The following is a 10,541-nucleotide window of genomic DNA, read 5'->3' on the forward strand; positions in this document are numbered from 1 at the left end:
TTTTTTTTTTTTTTTGCTACATCCATTGCTTGTTTTGCTGTAAAGTAGCCCCTCGATACTTCATGGTTTGACTTTCACGGACTCACTCTTTCGCAGGTTTTCAACCTAAGATTGTACACAACACATGATTGACTGATTGATGGAAGGCAACCAACCAGAGCCTTGTGCTGAGGGACAGACTGGCCATTGGAACCACCGGGACATTTCCCTGTGGCCTGGCCCACTCAGTGATTGCTGAGGGGACCCCTTCCTTTCTCTTTCTGAGGCTGTCTGTCACAGCAGTGCAGAGACACAGAACAGGTGTACAACAGACTCAGAAAGAGAAAGGAGGGGGCGGGATGGGGTTTGTCTTTCCCCATCACTACGGGCCATCTAGAGCACTGGGAAATATCCCAGTGGTCTGGCTCACTCTGCCACTCTCTTTTAAAAAAAAAACTACTGATTCGCTCTTATTTTTCCACCTACGCATTTTCTCCAATATTCTATATTTGTTCATCTTATATGTCCATTCTTGCTCGCTGAGCAGCAGCAATGGAGAAAGACAAACCCCACCCCCCGCCTCCTACTTTCTCTTTCCGAGGCTCTCTGTCACAGCAGAGCAGAGACACACAACAGGTTGCGCACCTGCCTATTGTTTGTCTCTGTTCTGCTGTGACAGCCAGCCTCAGAAAGAGAAAGGTGGGGGTGGGGTTTGTCTTTCCCCGTCACTACTGGCCAGCGGGAGCACCAGGAAATGTCCCGGTGCTCCCGATGGCCAGTCCGCCCCCGGGCACTGATCGGCTCAGTAACCATAGCATCAGTTTGTCTGCTCTCTTTCACTGTGCTCTTTTGTGAAGAAGAAGCGGCGCCAGCAACTCCCCTTAACTATGTTCATCGCTCAAACAAAGAGATCTGGGTTTATAATCCCTTTAAAAAATATATATATAAATAATGGTCTTTGGTCTCAACTGAAAATCTACAACAAAATTTAATAATTATGATTTTAAGGAGCAAGCCAGTCATTATTATTATTGGTACGTGAAAAACTGGCAGGGATGCTTTTTTTTATTAACGTAGCTGAGGCTGTTGAGTGAGTAGCATTTACTTTTTACTATGGTAAATACTTTATTTTCATCCAAACATCTATTATCTTTACCCTCCATTTTACTTTTTAGGTGATAATCCAAGTTTGTTAAATGTTTTCCAAAACACTTTAGACATTTTTTACTCATTTTTCTTGTTTTAGTTTAGTTCTATTTGTGGAAAAACAACAAAACCACCAGGGAGCAAAATAGCAGGTTGTAATTTTAATACCAGTAAAAATGCTGTTATCTCATTAGACAGTATTCTTAGTGCTATAAAACTTCTAAATGAAAGCAGACCAACTACTCTTTTCAGCACGCTTTGATTGGTTGAGCTACAAGTTATTTACAGAATGACTAGAAAGAGTACTAACTAAAACAGTTTCGGGGTCCAGGGGGTCATGATATATTTTACTAACAGACAGACACCTCTAGGCAATGACATATTTACTAACATTTTATGGCAACAGGCAGAAAAGTTTGAATTTCCCTAAATGTTTTTTTATTTTGGAAAAAGAATATAAATGTTCTTTTAGTTTTTTACCATTGCTTGCCTTTGTCCAGGACCTGTAGTTCTGCTGGACTCAGCCTCGATGGCCTCGGCTGACCTGCACAAATTGTTTTAGGAAGCCTGCTTTTAGACGGCCAAGAGGACAGTAGTAGTGCCCTTCCTCCTATCCAACATCCAAGAGCATTATGGGAGGTGGTGCTGATGACAGCGCAGTTAGTAAAACTTTGTGCTTCCTGCTTCTTAAACTGCTGACTCGTCTTCTTACTGTGGCTACAGTATGTGCCTGCTGTGCTGGAGTCTCTGTCACTGTTGAGGTTTGACCATTTTTAAAACCTGTCAGGAGATGCTAAATGGGTTTCTGAGACTCTGTCACGTGCAGTTTTGCAACTCGCGTCACAAATCCAACGTGTAAATGTGTTTTAAAGCAGACAAGTTCATCTTCTCAGAAAGGTGATAGGTCTAAGGAGGATGTCACACTTATCCTTGAGTTAGTATTTGGTCTTCTTTAGCTCTTGAGTGCAAAAAAAGGTTTAAAAACAAAACAAGTGTACTGTTCTGGACCTAAAGACATTTGAAATCTCATCCAGGTGGCTTTATCAATTCAAAAATGTCTAGAGTGTGTGGAGGTCCAAGCTTCACAGAACTGCATGAGAGGCCTGTGTAGTATTAGATTAGACACCTCATAGATTAGACTGGAACTACTCGCTCCTCACAATGGAGGCTTGTTAGATTGTCTGCCTGGCTCACAGAGAGATGTTTTGGTCATCTGACTGCATGAAGGTGTGAATTAGCGTGGAGCTGGCTGGGAATATTTGTTTTTGAAAGTTGAAATCTGAGACCACCTCCTCTGTTTTGAAGTTGTTTTTTCTCATCGACTCCTGCGACCCGAAAAAGAAGAAGCGGGTAAACGTAATGGATGGACATAAACTGCTTCCTCCACTGGACATTTTGGTCCTCAAGAGAGTCTCCTTTAGCCGTGAGACATACCCACACTTCAAGGACAAGAGACAGGGTTAGTTTTGCTTTTGAAAATGTGTATTCTTTAAAAAAAAAAAAAAAAACAGGGCTGCTAGCTTCTGTTTGCTATGAGACAATGATAAATTCATCATCAATACTCCAATAACAGCACTGCCAGGTGAGAGTGGAGTGTTGTGTTTTACACACAAAAAGTTCCAGCCATCCATCCATTATCTTCACCCACTTTTTCCTTTTCAGGTCACGGGGGGTCCCTGATGCCCATGTTCAGCCATCCCTGTGCGAGAGGTGGGGGACACCCTGGACAGGTCTCCAGTCCATCACAGGGACACAGAGACAAACGAGATGAACAACCATTCACTCTCTCTCAGGGACAAATTAGAGTTATCAATCAGTCTAACATGCATGTTTTTGGTCTGTGGGAGGAAACCGGAGTACCCAGAGAAAACGCACACATGCACAGAGAGAACATGCAAACTCCACCCAGAAAGGTCTCGGTCCTGGCTTTGAACCAGGGACTTTCTCGCTGAGCGGCGACGGCTCTACCAACTGAGCCACCGTGCCACCCCCACACAAGAAGTTAATCCTGGTTATTGATGCTTTTGTCACTTACAGCTCTGATCGTGGAAGAAGTTGCTATTTTTAATCCAGCGGTCCAATTCAAAACCAAAAGGGTAATTTTGGACTCTGCATATCATTAGCCATCCTGCTGCGTCGCCATGTTTTGCACGGCCAATTTTAGTAAATAATGACCAATTTTCATGTGCATTGTTTGCAAAACTGTAGGCTATGTACAAATAAATATATTTTTAAAATCAATAGAAGATGCCCACTGTGTACTAGAATTTCTGACAATTTGCAGACGTGTCAGAAAAGAACTCGAAAAAAAACGTTCATCTTGATTTTTGTCCACTCTACATAAATACAAATGAACATGTCGGCTCTGCTCTCTGAAAGAGTCTGCTGTCTTAATGCTAAATGTTTCACTTTGCTTCTTTGCAGATGTATGGGCGTTACACCCAAGAACTTGGGGTGTACGCCAAAGAAGAGGCTGCTCGCCTGAGGGAGAGTGGGCAGAGGCGGTCAACCAGTGAGCAAAGCCGGTCCCTGGACCTGCTCGAGTACAAGGGACGCTGTGCTAAGTGCCACAGTAAGTTCTAAACCATGACGAGTCATCGGCAGGCAACTATTCAATTTAAAATTGTCTGGAATTTTGAAATAAACTATTTTGTGTTCAGGCAGTTCAATATGACTCCATCTACAAGACCTTGTTGTTTAAACTTATAACATATTTGAAATGCACATAATTACATCTGTAAATGAAAGGTGGATCATTTTCTTTGAGGGGGAAATAGCAGTACATGTAAAACATGCGTAACTGAAATAATGTACAAATTCAAAGAGAATGTTACATTTTTTTAATAGTTGAAACCTTTTTTCTTATGGCTTTAAATGTGGTATGTACAAATGCTTATTCCTTTTTTTCATATTTCCACCTGTATGGTGTAGCTAACTTGGCTGTCACATTTCCAATTGCCTAGTAATAAAGTCTACCTTGCAAGTGATTATCCTTTAGTACTAAAAACATAATTAGATGTCACATTTGACTTTATTTGAACCATTTTTTCCATGAATTGATTGACTGGGTTAAATACTTCCTAAAAAGTGTCTCTTGTAATGAACTGGGAGCCTCTGACGTTAGTTTTACTGTTGACTTTTCCAGTTTATGGAGACCTTTTTAGAGACTACTCTATAGGTTTTTTATTAATGAAACTCTGAGAATGTCACAGACAGGAAAAAAAGAATGTTCTTTATGAAACCTTTACTGAAGAGAAAAGGATAAAAAGGATTAATATGTAGCTTGACATTGAGCATTGCAGCTTAGGTGCAGGACCCCCCATTAAATGAGAGAAAAAAACTGTGTGTGCCCCAAGAATCATACTTTAGCATCACTGCAAAAATGACCCATAACATGTGAACATGTTTTAGTGTTATAAATCTAATGCTAAAAGTTCTCTGATGGATCTGAACAAGAGTTGCTGAAGTAGTTCTCTTCAGGTCAGGGAACAAACTTTAAACTGGTCAACAAAAAGGAAAAACCTATTGCTGCAGCAGTAGACGGTCATCTCAACAACAACAACCCCTTCACTGCAAATCTGTCGGCATGCGAATACGCATAGAGGAGGATTTACGTGGAAATGTCTTCATCTTTATCCGTCTTTATCTAAATTCTGTTTGTAGTGATAATGTGCGTGTTGTGTGAGCCATAAAACCAAAATTAGATAAGACTGTGTACGGGTCATATAACAGGATAAAACACCTAACCCGTAAACACAAGTTCGGGAAAGTCTTTGAGATCCATGTGGAAGATGAGAAAAGGCATTTTACATCACTTGTTGTATCTTGACTTTTATTCTAGACTTTTTTTCTGTGTCTGAGACTCACACACATAAAACACACACATTATGTAGACCCTGACTTTGTTTGGCCTTATTCTTTGAGGAAAAATCTGGCTAAAGTCAATGATTGTTGGTATATTAAGTTTTACCTAAAAATTGGACTCCATCCATTATCTTCTGCTTATTCCTAAGTCTGGTAGCTGGGGCAGCAGGTTGAGCAGGGATGCCCAGACATCTCTTCACAGCCACCTCTTCCAGCTCTTCTGGGAGGACTCCAAGGAGTTTCCAGGCCAACTGAGAGACATAGTCTCTCCAGTGTGTCCTGGGTCTTCCCCGGGGTCTCCTCCCAGTTGGACACCTCCCTAGGGAGGCACCCAGGGGGCATCCTTACCAGTGCCCGAACCACCTCAACTGGCTCCTCTCGATGTGGAGTTGTGGTTTTACTCCGAGTCATGGAAAAATGAACTTCTCACCCTATCCTTAATGAGGAGTCCAGCTACTCTGCTGAGAGGAAACCCATTTCAACCGCCTGTATCCCACGATCTCATTGGTCACTTCATTGGACTCAATTTTGGTTAAGTTACTTTCATCTGGTAAGGATTTTTTTTTCTTTCTGTACTCCGGTGAAGACGGACATGTTTTCCCGGTGCTTCGTACCCCCCCCCCCTCCCCCGTTTCCCTGCTTGCATTAAAGAGCCTCTTTTGTTTTTTCTGCATACCTCCTAATTTGAAGGATCAGCTGGTCTCTCAACAAAATTGATCAACTTTTCCCTACAGGAAGTCAGGGTAAGGAGGACCCTCTTACCTCGATGGAAACAAATTGGATTCATGATGACTACTGTTTTTTTTTGGGTTTTTTTTTTGCTGTTTGGCTGATGAATTCTGGATTGTCTATAAATTCGTATGGATGTGTCGAAGCTCGACAGCACTTAGACTGCATTATGTGCAATTGCATCAGAGCTGGTGCAGTTGTTATCAGGACTGTGAACTCTCTAGCAGCACACATGAAGGTGGGAATAATCTTGGAGAAGCTGTGAGCTTGGCTTTCAGGAATCAGTTTGGCTGTTTGGAGTTTCCATCAGAGGAATATATACCAGCGAGACTTTAAAAAGGCAGAAACAGCAATTCCTGACCCAAACTGTGGCCTTTACGCTGGACTTATCTCAACTCCTCCTGGCATGTTTTGAAAAAACAAAGATGCTTTGTCTGTCTCCTCACCCCTCCCTTCCACAAGGCTGTGGACATGTGACAGAGCCTCAACCGAGCTGACGATAAATAACCCCTCTTATCTGGACAATGGCTGAGAGGGGGGGCTCTGGACTATGCTACAACTTTCCCTTAAAAATTCAATGTTTTCACCGGCCTATATGTACATGTATAACGTCTGTTTATGTTGCTTTGCTGCTGTAGGTTTTTTGATGCCTCAAATCGTACCCTGTCTAGGACGTGGCGTGAGAGTTCTTTTTTTTTTTTTATACCGTCTCTCCTCATGTTTTCTTCCCTTTTCTCATCTAAGCAAAATATTATTCTGAATAAGATTAAGATGGCCGCGCTTCGTGTACTCCGCCCATCTTTCGGACGACTGTATGTACACGTTCTCATTGTATCTCGGCGCAATGATAATAAAGTTTATTCTGATTCTATTCTGATTCTGATATATGATAGCTTGCTGGTCAGTGCTATAGTCTTGTGATCCTGAGGTTGTGTGTTCAAGCCCAGATTGTGTCAGGAATGGCATTCGGCATAAAACAAATTGTCAAATCTTTCACGCAAGTTTACTCACTGTGGTGACCCCTGAAGAAGGGAGCAGCACAAAGAGACCTTCATATATACAGTATATACAGTAGTCCCTTGTTTATTGTGGGGGATCCATACCCTGAAGCCCCACAATAAGTGAAAAACCACAAAGTAGGAAGTAGTACAAGTAGTAAGTAGTAGTTTATTTTAATATATATATATATATATATATATGTATATATATATATATATATATATATATATATTATGTGAGGGCATTTTAAACCCTTCCCACACTCTTGCAATATTCTAAACACTGTTTCTAAACTACCCAAAATGGGGGCAGCACGGTGGCGCAACTGGTAGAGCTGCTGCCTCTCAGCGAGCAGGTCCTTGGTTCAAACCCCGGTCCAGGGGCCTTTCTGGGTTGAGTTTGCATGTTCTCTCTGTGCATGCGTGGGTTTTCTCCGGGTACTCCGGTTTCCCCCCACAGACCAAAAACATGCATGTTAGGCTGATTGGTAACTCTAAATTGTCCCTAGGTGTGAGTGAGGGAGTGAATGGTTGTTTGTCTCGTTTGTCTCTATGTGGCCCTGTGATGGACTTGCGACCTGTCCAGGGTGTACCCCGCCCTTCGCACAGTGATTGCTGGACATGGGCACCAGCGACCCCCGTGATCCAAAATGGAATAAACGGGTAAAGATAATGGATGGATGGATGGATGTTTCTAAACTCTAAACGCTCTAAAAAAGAGCACTCAGCTCCTGCCTCCACTCCTCTTTGCCACCTGCAAGCGCTCTTGGTCACGTCCACTTCTACACTGCACACAGAACAGCTGATCAGCTGCAGTAGGAAGTTTATTCTGCAGTATGGGCTGCACGAAGCTGCAGCAGTTGCTAAATAATTTATTTTTAATAAAAATTCCATGCCGATCGTGGGGCACATCCATCTATCAGCCAGTTGTGTGTCATGTCCAATCTTATTTTGAAAAATCACGATAGAGTGAGTCAGTGATAAACGAAGCCTCCAAGTAGCGAGGGACTAATGTATTTATATAATATAAATAAATACATAAACATAAATAGCACCAATAATAAGAATATTTTGAACTACTTCGACCTTGATTGGCTGAAACGAGTTGGCGGGGGAGAGGGTGGACCACAAAAACCATCTGAGCACCATCAAACCGGTTGATCCACTATGTAAAGGTTATATTTATAAGGCTGAGGTTGTTGTGGTTCCTTGGACTGAAGAAGTCCTTTGGATGAAAGATGAAAAATTTCAACAAAAAGAAACTGTCCAGAGGACCTGACTGAACTTTGTTAAATATTATGGTAATGGTCTCCAGCCCTTCATAGACTTAATTTGGTCCTGTCCATAACTTCTGATCCGCTCAAGTTAATTTACAAAGTTTTATACACCAGCACATCATAGACTGTGTCATGTACACTTTTCATTACTTCAGCTTCAAGGTCAAGGTCAACATTTATACAAGTTCTTTGATTTTCTGGGCCATCGCTAGAAATTCCCGTTTAATCGCTTGTCGTTGGCGTATAATGTACTCTAAGCCATCCTCTTCTCATTTCTTTGGAACAAACTTTCATTGTACTGAGATTTCTACCAAAATTACAGGAGCTGTAAACAGATGTTCTGACCAAAGGAACACTAAACCTCAACTTTACTCTTCTTATTTGTTATTTTTTGCAGTATCTTGTTAAATACCTAAAAGCTCTTGGTTATTCTAATTATAGGAGTTTTGTCTTTGGAAACAAAGCAGGAATATTTTCATAACGTCATGTGAACTGTGAATCATTCAGTTTATGAGGACAGAAGAGTGAATGTGAGCAGCCTGTAACAATGTGTTTTTAGATGTATTTAAATTGGGGGGGGGGGATGTCTGAAAAACCACTTTAAAATCATTAGATGGATGATTTATTGTATTTTTCGTGGGAAAAGTACATTTAATTTTTAATCACTGCAGTTTCATTATTACAGCTCGCAACACAGGTTCTGGTTTCTCCTCTTCCTCTCTCTGTCAGCTGTGTGTAATATTTACTGTAGTTTTGTACACACAGAGTGTACTGTACTTGTTTAGCTGTCTTTTGTTCTATCCACTAGTTTCATGCTGTTATTTAAAAAGCCCTAATTATCTCATGTCATTTCAAAACTTCTTTCAGCCTTGCTTCAGATAATAAATTCAGTAAATACTTTTACAAACCATCTATATATATATTTATAGAAATCAGCCACCAACCACCCATCTATTTTATAACTAAAGATGGGACTGGATCCTGGAAAAAAAATTCTAAATTGTTCAGACAAGATGATAATTTTTCAGTTTTTGGTTTAAATAATAGTGAAACAGTCCTCAGAATGTTCAGTTTTGGTTAATTTAACACGTATGACATTAATTTTAATGTTTTGACAGTCAGTATCTTTTTGATTTTTGAGTTTTAGACCACACTTGGACAATGTACAGCTGAAGGATCAGTACTTGTCTGACCCTTGATGTCCTGGACTTAAAAACAGCTAAAAATTTTCTTTGTTTAGTTCATCGGTGTTTGCATTCTTTAGAACCAGATTGAACATACAAGCATTAAAAATGGCTTGTTTTAGGTTATCAGGTCAATCATCATTTGTGCCAGTTTGCAAAATGTTTTCCTGATATTCCAAAAGAGTATCAGGGAGACTTTTTTTATATTTTAGTTGAGCATGCTAACTTTGCTACAGCTGTCAGGAGAAGTACAAGAAAGGGCATGGGACTGTTGTCCAACTGATCTGAAAATGTGTTTCCAGTTCATTAGGTGTCTCTTGAATGCTTTTAATAAGTTGACCTCTGGAAACCAAATATTGCATACAGACAAGACTGTGAACCCTGACAATTGTCAATGGTTACTTCCCTTGCTTGGTATATGGCTGTATAACAACAAATCCATATGTTACAATTACATGACGCAACTGTTACAAGTCCACACCCTAAAGAATGCAAAGGTTTTTCCTTTACTATATGATTTAACTGCATGCTGTTTAAAAGTACCACTGTATAAACATTCACAGGATATTTACAGACATTTCAGTGACATAACAAAAAAAGTCCCTAGGAAGGTCTGACATTTTGAATCTGGAAAAGTATGAATATCTATAATAAAACATGTTCTGTTGATCCTGGTGTCTGACTTCTGTCGTTACTCTGAGGATGCACAGACAAGTTTGGGGCGTCTTGATGGTTTGAGGCATTTAAGACACTGACAAGTGTTTTGAAAGACAGACGAACATACAGTACCTGCAAACTTGTCGCTTTTCAGCAAAATTCGCTGATTTCAAACTAAAATATGTCATTTACATGAATCGTGTTGATCCGAAGAGTTTTTGTTTTGGGGTTGGGTTCAGAGGTGTGGTGGATGACATAATTTCCCTTTAAGAAACAGCGTTCCTCCTCCGTCCCTTGGCTTATCTGAGAGATCTATACCACCTTTAAATTTTAATATAATTAAATTCAGTCTGCTAACAGGGAATGAAGTTTTAATTTATGGTAACGACAACTTAATCCTTATGGCTAAATTTTTTTATCCACAAATGCCGTTTCCTGAAAATGACCCCCTTGTTCAAAATATTTTTAAATTCAATAATTTTATTTAAGGAAGTGCTTAAACGCTGCAACCTTCCAAAAGCCCAATCCTTACACCAGTATATTAATACCTTGTTTTTAAGACTTGAAACTTCTCTTGCATTTGTAACATTTTTATTTTGCTGTTTCCTCAAATTGTTCATTTTCTTTGTTAATTATATTTCTATAAATAATTTCTGCTTAGTTTTTTGTCATATCAACTGTGAACATGTTTTTCTTTTTATGATATA

The 10,541-nt window shown here is 40.2% G+C and overlaps 1 protein-coding gene across 1 annotated transcript in view; it reads left to right on the forward strand.

Moving 5' to 3' along the window:
* The window catches only part of LOC119411497 (chloride channel protein 2), a 479,672-nt gene that overhangs the window by 169,921 nt on the left and 299,210 nt on the right, over positions 1 to 10,541 (forward strand). The window contains exon 7 of the mRNA XM_037678447.1: positions 3,550 to 3,697. Coding sequence (XP_037534375.1) covers positions 3,550 to 3,697 — 148 coding nt within the window. The remainder of the gene's footprint in view (positions 1 to 3,549; positions 3,698 to 10,541) is intronic.

The sequence above is a fragment of the Nematolebias whitei genome, chromosome 6 (genome assembly GCF_014905685.2).
Source record: "Nematolebias whitei isolate Nwh7 chromosome 6, NemWhi1, whole genome shotgun sequence".
Lineage (NCBI taxonomy): Eukaryota > Metazoa > Chordata > Actinopteri > Cyprinodontiformes > Rivulidae > Nematolebias > Nematolebias whitei.